The sequence below is a fragment of the Melospiza georgiana genome, chromosome 1 (genome assembly GCF_028018845.1).
Source record: "Melospiza georgiana isolate bMelGeo1 chromosome 1, bMelGeo1.pri, whole genome shotgun sequence".
Classification (NCBI taxonomy): domain Eukaryota; kingdom Metazoa; phylum Chordata; class Aves; order Passeriformes; family Passerellidae; genus Melospiza; species Melospiza georgiana.
Window position 1 is genome coordinate 46,213,064 of NC_080430.1, and position 11,478 is coordinate 46,224,541.

An 11,478-nucleotide genomic window follows, 5' to 3' on the forward strand; every position below is an offset into this window, starting at 1 on the left:
AAAAAAAATCTGTAATAGAGTTGAACTGAATTTTTAAAAGTGAATCAAGAAACTCCCTCTGTTCCTAGATAACCCTTGCTTTCCAACAAACACTCATATATAAATGAAGTCAGGATAACTTACCAGGAAACACGATTCAACAAATAGTGAAGGAAAACCAGTACTATTTATTTCTCATCGTCCCTTTTCTCACTTCTCCTTTAACTTTCTATTCTACAGAGTTAGTCCTCCTATGTAGATACATGTATACAAATATATGCCCTCCCTGAGTACATAAAGGATTATACACGGTGACTAATCTGCTCTCCTGCTGACCCTGCTACCTGCTGGTCTTAAAAATAAATCCAAATGAATAAAAATGGCTTAGAGTCAACTCCAGTTTAGAGACAATAAAGCTCCACTCCCAGTGCAGAAGAAGAGAAATAGACATTTCAGTGTCTAAACTCGTAATCTTAAACTAGCGGGCGTGCAGATTTATCATTCAACAGTGCCCTGGGCTTGCCTCTTCTAGGTTGCATTCATGTGAAATTCCCATGGATGAAGGCAAAAATTACTCAAAATTATAGTTTACTTAGACTCATAGTAGCAGCCACAGCTGCAGGAGCAGAGATGTTAGGTGTAACAGTGACTGAAGAAAGCTCACAGTTTGCATAGTGCATTCCCACTGTCTGTTCCCTATAGGAGAAGCCCTGCTGCCACCACACTGAAACCTGGGGGTTCAGCCTAAAGCCTGTACAGCAGGTAATCCCTGTGCCCCCTGCTGTGCCTTAAACTCCTCTTTAAGGGACAGAAACACGGACTGGTCTCTCTCTGCAAAGGGAACTCATGTGCATGGTCACTGTGATCTAAGGAAACACCTTCAGTAACCCACAAAGGCTCTTTGCACATTGTGTCTGAGATCAGCACTCCCTGAAAACATTGCAATTTTTTTGTATTCTGGACAATATTTGCCTTTGGAGTTTGTTTGATGCCATCCCTGTGTTCTACACATTCACGTCTTAGCAGATTTTTAATAATAGCTCCAGTTAAAAGTGTATTTATGGAATAACTATACAAAAATCCCTCTCGTGTATCATGTTTTTTAAGTGAAGCAGCAAAATATTCTGAGTGTGGCACTGTCTATTCATCAAGTTTGTATTCAAGATGATATTGATGGAAGTTACAAAAACAAGCCATTTTGTACCAGTTTGGATGTTCCACCTGCTACGTCTGCAAGAAGTTGCCTGTTTCAGACAGTAACACCATTCCCTTGTTTACGTTGATGCAATTCAGAAAAAAAAAACAGTGAAACACTAGTGAAACAAGGATAAGCAAAAAAGAGATTCCACCCTTGAGCTTAAGCACAGGCTGCCTGCACCACAGTGAGGACTATACATCATGAATTATTAAAGCCAGAAAAATTTCCAGTAAAAATTGTTAACTCTCTGCCTAAATGCATTTCATTCAAAGATGAAATTATTCCCTAGCATGGCAACTTTTCTGAAGTGGTCTATTCCATATGTAGAACATTTCTCTTTTGAGAGGGTGTTAGCAGTATCTTCATGTTTTCCTGTTAGCCCTGCCTTTCAATATGAAGAGGTGTCTCTGTCACAGAGGAGATAATAGGCAAAGAATTGCTCTCTAGCATGTCAAATGTCTGCCAAGAGTTTGCACGAGGTGGAAATGACACTGTTTTACACATCAAGCTAAAAAAATAGGGGCTCTCTAAACTCGGTGTATGGGGCAGGTGCCCTTTGGATCAACAGGTCAAGAGAGCACTTCCCACAGTGGCCAGAAACTCTGCTTTCTGAAAACAATGCCACTGCAATGCTTACTCAAGTGACAACCCCAATAAGAGGATTAGCAGGAGGAATAGGGGGTGTAGAGGCAGCTTACTAACATGGAGCATTTTTAAATCTTGATTTATTTCTGCTGTTTGTCAATCTTTTTCTCTCTCTCTTTTTTTTTTTTTTTTTTTTTTTTTTTTTGTCCAGACAGCATACCCATAGAGCATGCATTTATTTTATTTTGTTGTCAGTTAAAAATATGGGAATCCTAAGAATTTAATCCCTCCAGCCTTTCTATCCAGTCATTTCCACCATACATAACAAAAACACCAAATTAGCCCCAAGCAAATTCATGCCTTCCTAGCAAATAAAATACATCGATGTTGACAAAAAATGAGCATTCCTATGGCGAATATTTGTCACTTAGCTCTTATTTTGGTTTTAGAGACTTCAGCTGGACTAATCATGTCTAAGGCAAATGAAACAACTTTTTATAAGGCTAAACAGCTGGAAGTATACAACAAATGATATTTCAGGCTACACAACTGTCTGCTCAAACAAGAGAAAGAAATCTTTCTTCTTTGCACCCTTGCACAGCAGCAGCTGGAATCTAGTTCTGGACTGGCAGCTGGAATCTAGTTCTGGACTGGCAGCTCCTGCCTTCTCACCCCACAGACTTGCTGTGAGCAACCCTGCAGACTGGTAGATGAAAAAGAGGTACAGTATTACTGTGTCTCCAACAAATACACTGCATCCAAGCTGGTTTTGAGGAATGAACATTGAGCAAGTCAAGAGACTTGCCCCACACTGTTTAGCACAACTCAGAGTGGGCCTCACCTTTCCAGGACCGAAGCCACCCAACCTCAAACCGAGGAGAAAGCCGTAGTCTGTGGAGACGTACAGATGAAATTGCTTTGGAGGATCTGTAGCACAGCTGTGCTCCCCACCCCTCTCCACCCAACCCTGGTGTGGGCATTCAGACCCACATCTGCTGCACAGATAGGGCAAACCCCAGTCAGAAATCCCAGCTCTGGGATTCTCCTTTTGCCACCAGCAGCTCTGGTAACACCATTTCACGGGGAAAGGAGCTTCGTGGCAGGTTTGCAGACAGGAAGGCCAGCCAAACCCTCTGTTCCACCCTGGAGGAAACAGACCAACAAAAGGCTACAGTGGCTCCACAAAGAAAACCTCTGTATTAAAAGCCAAATAACGCGGAGCTACAATAATAAATACACACTATCTCAACCAGGAAATTAAGTGTGAAAGGTTCATTAAAGTTCAGCTTCAGCAGTAACAATATATATACCACATCGCTTCTCCATTCTGTCAAAGAGAGAGATATCCCTTTCTGTCCATAAAGGAAAAACCCGTTCAAACCATACCCTATACAAAAACGCTACTCTGACAACAAATGCAGCCGAATAGGAGGGTCTTTGATTTCCTCCATAGAATTTTTAGGGGGGCTTTTTCTTGCTTGCCTTTTTTTTTTTTTCCTAGGGGAGGGGGGTTGTTTGGTGGGTTGATTTTTTTTTTCGTTTTTTTGGTTTTGTTTTTTTTTTTTTTTTACTAAAAGGTTCGTTTAAAACGGGTATTAAAGATATAAAACGCGCACATACGATTCGGTCCCCTCGGGGCCGCTGCCCTCGGGGCCGGGCCGGGCGCGGAGGCGGCCCCACGTCCCGCCGCGCACCTGTGGCACGCTGCAAACAAGAAAAACGCGACAGAGTCCGTCCCGCGTCCCTCCACGGCACAGGACGAAGAGCAGGGGGTCACCGGCAGAGGCTACTTGGCGGCGGCGGCGGTGGCGGTGCTGGCGGCGGTGCCGCGGCGCTGCTCCATGCCGTTGGGCAGGAACCCCGCGATGATGGGCACGGGCCAGATGAGGGCGGCCACGCTCCACACGATGATGACCAGAGTCATGAAACACGCCACCAAGGTGGACTCGATGGGCTTGCGGTTCATCCGCCAGCCCGGCTCGCCCTTCAGCTCCTCCAGGCTGAAATCCAGGCAGCAGAAATTCAGCGGCTCCCCTTGCAGCCAGTACTGGCCGGGCTCGGCCGCCGGCGGGTAGGAAAGCGAGGAGGAGGAGGCGGCGGCGGCGGCAGCGGGGGGCTGGGGCTGTGGCTGGGGCTGGGGCTGTGGCTGGGGCGCGGTGCCCCGCAGCCGCCCGACCCGCCTGCTCCGCACCCAGCTGCAGCCCACGCAGAGGCGCAAGTCCTGCTGGGCGCCGCCGGCCGCCAGCCCCAGGTGCTCGATGAGCAGCGGCGGCCCCACGCGGTGGAAGGCGGCGGAGAAGAAGGCTCGCCCGTGGCTGTTGGTGGAGAAGAGCAGGAGGTCGCACTGGATGCCCAGCGGGCGGCTCCAGCGCACCAGCAGCGAGCTCAGCATCTGCCGCTGCACGCTGATGTTGCAGTGCGGGTCCTCGGCGGGCTGCGGCTGCCCCTGCGGCTGGGGACGCTGCTGATGCTCCTGCCCCGGCTGCTCCTGCCCCGGCTGCTCCTGCCCGGACGTGGTGGGAGCGGAAGGGAAAGGCTCTTGGCTAGGGGCAGCCGGCGTGCCCGGGCTGTCGGTACTGCCTTCCTCCTTGCTCGCTGCCCCGTCGAGGTCCATCTCGAGGCTGGCCAAGGAGCGGGAGGAGGAGTTGGCAGGGGGCAAGAAGAGCTCCTGCTCCTGCTCCTCCTGCCCGCTGGCAGCCGGCGAGGGGCTCCAGCCCTGGCAGGGCGGCAGGCAGGCGGCCAGCAGTGCCGGGAAGAGCAGCGGCAGCATGGCATTAACTTACAGCCGGAGAGGAGGCAGAGGAGGAGGAGGAACGGGAGGCTGCATGGCGCTGCCGGCTGCCATCCGGGAAAGGAGGCACAGCGCTCTCGCCCAGTGAGCGAGAGAAAGGGAAGGAGGGTGGAGGCAGGCGAGGGGGTGGGAGCGGGGCTGGGGCTGCCGCGGCGACGAGCCGAGCGAGCCGGGAGCCTCGGTGACGGCAGCGGCTCCCCCCTTCCCCGCCTCCTCCGCCCCCGGCCCGGCCCGGCCCGGCAGCGCCCCGGCGGGAGGAGCCGAGCGGAGCCCGGCGGAGCTGGCCCGGGGCACCGCGCTCCCTGCCCCGGGGCGCGGGCCTGGCGGCCGCCGCTCTCCCCTCAGCCGGCACCGTCCCCACACGGGGCCGTCCGCTCACAGCGTCCCCCTCAGCCGCGCCGGGCCCCCCGCGGCCATGTCCACGGGCAGAGCCGGAGCCTCCAGCTCCAGCGCCCCGTCTGACCCGCGGGGACCGCCGTGGGGACCGGCGCTGCCGTGGGGACCGGCGCTCCCCCTCCTCGATGGCTTTTCCTGGGAGGGAAAGCGTCTGGCAGCGGGCAGCGCCCTCCCGCCGCCGCCTCGGGCCGGGGCGCAGGTCCGGGAACAGCATCCAGGAACCGGCTGCACACGCTTTCACTGGACTTTATGGGAAGGGAACGGGACGGGACAGGACTGGGGAGACGCGGAGAAAGGGATTTTAAACTCGGTGCCTGCGCTGTCCACAGCGGTGCCCTCCAAGTCCGGCCTCGGCCCCAGGATGTGCCTGGCCTTGGACCGCAGGCATCCCGCCCATCCGACGGGCGCTGTCGGTCCTTGTAGCAAAGATTTGAGCGAGGAATCTGCTTACCAGCAGCCCAAAGCTCCTAAGCGCGGTAGCCGTGAGGTCTGGCTGCGTTTTTGAATCGCTACTTTACAGGCATGGTATTTATAAACAGACCAGATAGTCAGGCTTGTTTCGTGACCCTGTGCTAGTTACAGTATTACTCTTGACAGGGTTTGAGGCTTGCTGTGTTTGACACTCGGAGCCTCGGGGAGGGCCAGAGCTAATGACACAAATGCTGAGCGTTTCTTAGTCTTTACTTGGAGCAGAGGATGGGATAGAATTACATTATGCAGGCAGGCATCCAGAACTGAGACTGTTTTCTTTGTGTTTGCAGCCCTTTTTTGACAAATAGAGATGCAAAAGGAGTACACTAGTCTTTCCCAAAGGATAGAATCAAAGTCCATAAGGCTCTTCTTTGAGATTGGCATTGGTCCCATGTCAGATGTGTTCCCACATCCAAGTGACACGTGGACCCATTCTCACTTGGAAAATGAGTTCCTATAATATCAGCCTCAAGTCCTTCAGGTGAATGAGGGTAGAGAGTGAATTTTAAATTTTATATTATTCAACATGAATGAAGGTAGTGAGTCAGTTTTCTTTTAAAACCTGTGCCTAAATATATCATGACAAAATCCATAATTGTTTGCCTCATATTCAAAAGATATCTGAGCAGCAAAATGTGTTTGTGTTTAGTCCCAAATTTGTCTAAAGAGTACTGGCTACCTATAGTTTGGCTTACTACAGAGGAAGATGCCTGATGAAGCGTTTAAAGCAAGCTGTCTGCTTCCCGTTCTGGGCTCATGCTCAAATGTTGCAGTACAGTTAATACCTTTCTCAGGGTCTCCCATTTTAGAGTTCTCTGATATTTTTTATTGCCTGTTGAATGCGTCTCTACATGCTTTTCTTGATGTTGTTTGTCATGTCCACACTCCCACACATTGGTGGGGCTATAGTAGTAGTATTTGTGGGACTATGGTGGTGCCAGATCAGATTAAGAGAGGGCCAGTGTAATCCTAAAACTGTGTGGCCACTGTGTGCACAAATTACATTGCATTGGGATTTTTGGCACAAAGGACTGGAAATGAAACTAAGCCTCATAAATAAGATTTAGCTCCTGAACACTGTTGCAGTATGTGGGTGGCAAATGTTCTCAGGCAGAGCTTCAGTTCTTTTGGTTTCCACTCCCAGCATCCAATTGAATGCAGTCAGGGGTATTTGTGAAGAAATTCGAGGGGGGAAGACTTGAGCTAAGTTTCTTTTTCTGCAAGGAAGGATAACCTGCCACAGGAAATTTAAATGCATTCAGCATCATTTAGAGCTCCATAGCAAAGAGCTAAAACACAGCAGTATATTTCAGGCTGGAGATGCATGGGTGCCTCACACCTATTCCCGTTCATCAAGGAATAATTGACCAAGTGGGTGGAAGAAGCAGGAAGTTTGTTAGATCATTGATTGAAAGGCACTGTCCAGCAGGACCCTTTACAGATACTTTATTTCTAGGTCTACCATGTATAATTAATCTCTGCATGGATCCAGTCATTCAAAGAGATAACAGCACACTTGAAAACTTAGTAAGCAGAATCATTATATAGCTCCATTCTGTTGTTTTCAGCCATAAATCTCAAAGAACAAAGTAGTTTTATGGCTGGGGAGGCTGAAGCATAAAGATATTGGGGCCAGACAAAGGTGACCTAGAAGTCACAGGCAGATCAGAGTGTAGGTTTTGCAGGTTTGATTCTATAGATATAACTAGAACTATAATGTGTACCATAGGTCACAGTAGCATTTGACAGTATGGTAGAGGAGGTGTGAAGTGGGTTATAATGATAAAATTTTAGAAGAGAATAATGAGGCAACAAGACAGTAGGAGTTTCATGAGACAGACTGCAGAGCTGTTGGCAGGGTGAAGACTAATAGTAAAGGATGATCAGAATCTTTGGAATTGTTTTAGTGACATTTTAACTAAGCATTTTTAACAAAGTGTTGTTTGGGAAATACTCCAAGTAAGATGAAATCAAGAACAAGTATTTCTGCCCAAGAACCCTTAAATTTACTTCTCATGAGGGTGCTGTTTCAGAGCCTCAAATCTCATTGCAGCTTGTGAAGATCGATCCTAAGCAGGTGCTGATTCCAGAAAGAAATCCGTAGTTGCATTCAAGTCAAAAGCTTGTGATGCTCAGGCAGCGTTTCTCAATTGAGCCGACTCGTGTTGTTCTGCACTGAGGAAAGGGAGTAACTGTGTAACTTTTCTTGACAGAGGATATGCTTTTGGGGTTGTCATTTCTGAAAGGAGTTGCATGTGGGAGAGAAGACAGTAAAGGTAGTGGAGTACAGGGTTGGATATGCAGCTGTAACATCACAGAGATATTTTTCTGTGGAAAGACTGCTGCTGTCAATTTCCAGGGGAAAAGATGTTGGGAGCAAGTAACTATAGTGATGCACTACCAATCCCTGTAAAAGTGCCAGGTAAATAAGGAGAATTTCACAGTCAACATCTGGAGAGGGAGGCTGGGCCAGGAGAAAGAAGTTGGTACTTGAGTGCTCTCAGAAAAAAAGGAGTTTCAATTCTGTGAAAGGAGTAGGATCAAATCATCCTGGGAATTCTTCTGAGAGATCTACTTGTTCCTAGCTGAGGAAAAATATTTCTGTGATTCAATTTAGAAGGCTTGGTTGGCTAATGGTTTCACAGCTGATGTGGAGGGAGTCTCAGAATAATGCAAGGAAGTGATCATGTAATGTCTGTGGAATGTATCCTTTGAAGAGCCATTGATAATCACTGGTTTGCTGGTTGAGGAAGGAGCCAAGGGATGTTTCATACTGCCCATCAAGGTGTTTCTTTGATTGTAAGTACAGTAATCAGGACTTTCACTCTCCTCCTTTTTGCTTGGTATTCTTGTGGATTTGCCAGAAATTATTTGTGATGAAATACTTAAAGGCCACTGAAGCTTCTGAAATAGATAACAGAAGCTGTTTGGGCTAAGCAGCTTGCTACTGCTACATCACGTCGGAATGATTTCTCTGCAGAGAACAGAGATCATGTGCTGCACACAACAAACCAAGGGTTTGTACCACTCTTTACCTGGATAGCAGAAGCCCACAAAGGGAGCAGCCAATTGGCAAGCAGGCCAACAACAAGGGCATAATCTCTCCAGAGAAGTCAACACATCTCTCTCAGTAAAGACACTAAGCTCATCGTTTCACAGGCGTTTCAGCACAGATTCTGCCTCTGCACCACCCTCTCAGTTAAACAAACAGATGTCCCTGAAGCCATGAAATGACCCACGTGCAAGAGCTGGGGCACATGACTGCAATTTTAAAATAACTTTGATAATCATGCCCTATTTAATTAAAAAACTGTAAACATTTTCAGCCCAGCCTTAACCACAATCTTTATTTTAACCCCGATGCAGATCACCACGCACTCCTACAAAAAGCTGAGGGAGTGAGGCAAGGGAAGGGGTTTGGCAGTGATGGCCAGGGCTGCTTACTGCGTGTCAGATGGGCTCTGGTGGGGCTCCCATGGTCTGCAAGCCACACAGATGATGGAAGAGTGGACCAAGGGAAAGCCACCAGCAGTCAGGGCTCCTAGAAGGAGTACTGAGGAGGAGTTACCCATGGCAATTGCTACAAAGTGGAATCCATTGTAAATACGATTGCTAGAAATCAGGAAAATATTTTTCAGAGCATCAGGGGGTATCAATAAGGTAGAGGGCCTGCTGGATGAGTGCTCTGGGAGCTTTGAGGACTGCTTACAAACTCATCTTTGGTATCCCACTAGACTGTGCGTTGTACGAGCACAGACTAAAAACACTGTTTCAATTCTAAAGATCAGTGTGAAATATATGCAGAGAACGCTAACAGGAATGTATTAATAGACTTTCAGAACTTTTTTTGTAACGTGCTTTATATAGGTTGAGGCTTTTAGACAAACATCAAAGGGAAAAAAAGGGGGGAAAAAAGATTCTGTGGGAATGGGTATAAGAGAGTAAACAAATTTTGCACCTCCACAGCTGAATGTGATCTTGATGTAATCACAAAATATAATCCCCCCACCCCATATAGGTTGGATAGGTCTAGTCTGCCCTACAAAGAGTGTTAAATGCAGTGCTTTCATGTATTCCATTTATACAAAGAAGTTTTTAAGATCAGATTTAACATGAAGCACTGTTCCAGAAGACTGGATTCATGTTCTTGCCTAGGTTCCTATTTGCAGGTTGATCAAAACCCTCGCTCATGTGGGACTTCCTCCCAATTGAATTTCTAAAGCTAAGGCAAGATTGAGCCCTGGACTATATTTATTTTTTCTTGTAACTACTTAACTACCACGCTTGCTTATTTTATATTTTATTGGCCAGGAGCCAGACTATATTTATAACCTATTTGCCTCATATTTATCTCACCAGCCAACCTATCCAGTGTTGGAGCTTGGCTGAAACTGGCAAATTTAGGAGCTGATATGTTGAAAGAAAAAAAAGAATCCAAATTAAATGCTGCAGGTAGAGAGAGCAGCAATCTGGGTCATTAAAAAAAACCAAAAAACTCATATAGGACTAAAGGGCAATGTAAGAACTTTGATCCCACCAGATACACATTGCAGGACTCAGGTTTAGTTACTACCAGATGCTAAAGGCCATTGAAGGGTGGGTTTGACCAGGTGTCTGACTTCATGTGTTCCTAAAGCACAAATGTTCTGAATGTCTAAATGATTCCTGGGATTCTGAGCAAGCCCTGAGGTGTCATAGCCATTCTTGAAGGAAAAGAGATCCAGTAAAGCTCTAGTTGTTTAATGCCAGTGCTGTGGAGGTAGCAGGAATGGAAAAACATTTGGTGTGATTACATATTAAATTGTTCTGCAAAATATTTGTACATAAAATAGCATTGCTTAATGACTATTTTATGAGTTTGCCTTTGGAAAATCTAAACATTTACTACAATAATACATTGAAAAATAGCTCCCTGGGAAGCATTTAATTCTACAAGTACTTTATTTCCCAGCCTGTTCTGAACATGGCTCTAGGGCTTGTCTTTACTGTTATTTATCTCTGTAGAGAAAAAGAAACAGGTGAAAAAGTCTGGTATTAGTCTGCACGAAGCACATGTGGGTTTGGTGCTTGCATCCAGTGTCGCCTCAGTACCTCAGTGGCTCTGAAATGCAGCTGTGAAATACAGAACCTTGCTTCCCTCTGAAGGCTCTTAGACTGTGAAGCAATCCTGCTCCAGAGGAGAGGAAGACAAGCTAGTTCACAGGCCATTTGAAACTTGTTTTGTCCTACAGAAGACACACAAATGCATGAGGCTGACAGTGGCAGTCTATGTCCTAAGGAACTTTTCCCAAAAATAAGTGAGAAGAAGAGAATCTGGGTTCAGGAGATCCTGTGTGCAGCTCCTTAGCCAACCTGCAGCAGCCCTGACCATCCTGTGTCTTTCTGTTACTAGCTGGTTCTTCAGTGCTCTGTGGTACAGGACAGACATTGTAAGGGAGACTACAGCATGGACTTTACTGGTTTCACTGCAGGCTTTTGTCCCCAGCCATAAAAGAAAGTGTGGAATAAAGAAGGAAAAGTGGAGGCTGCAATCAACAAAGTGAGGGTGGGTGGAAGGATAACAAATACCAGAACTAGTATGAGGCATGATTTAATTGTGAAAGGCTTTGAAAGTGAGAACAAGGAGTTTGCATTTGGAGCAGGAAAAGAGGAGAAATGACAAGAGAACTGTGGAAAAAGAGTGATGTGCCCATGTGAATGAACAGCTCCAGATGGTGTAGCCAGAGAGGAGATTACAAAAGGGGAGATGTACAAGCCTTGGCTAGGACTTTCAGCAGCAGATGAATTGTGATACTTTGGAGATGCTGCATGAAACAAATCAGTGACATTTGAAGTACAGTAGCATCAACATCATCAGTAAAATTAGCAGTAAAAGCTAAACTCCTCTCTGCCTCCAGACAGTGTATCAACCTTAGACTGGGTCTCTCAGAGCTGCTGTAAGCTGTTGGCATACAGAAGCAGACTGGAATTCTGAAGCAGCACACAGGTACCACTTGGTGGTCAGCAGAGCAGTTGTATGTGTGCCCCCTGTTATGTGCTTTGCTGGCTGTCCCCTTTC

General features: G+C 47.1%; 1 protein-coding gene across 1 annotated transcript; it reads right to left on the reverse strand.

The window, feature by feature from the left end:
- Window positions 1–1,924: 1,924 nt before the first annotated feature.
- On the reverse strand, window positions 1,925–4,707 carry TMEM158 (transmembrane protein 158). The gene has a single exon (XM_058036469.1). It carries the CDS (start codon window positions 4,530–4,532, stop codon window positions 3,549–3,551), a length of 984 nt encoding a protein of 327 aa, XP_057892452.1. The 5' UTR covers window positions 4,533–4,707; the 3' UTR covers window positions 1,925–3,548.
- Window positions 4,708–11,478: the final 6,771 nt, after the last annotated feature.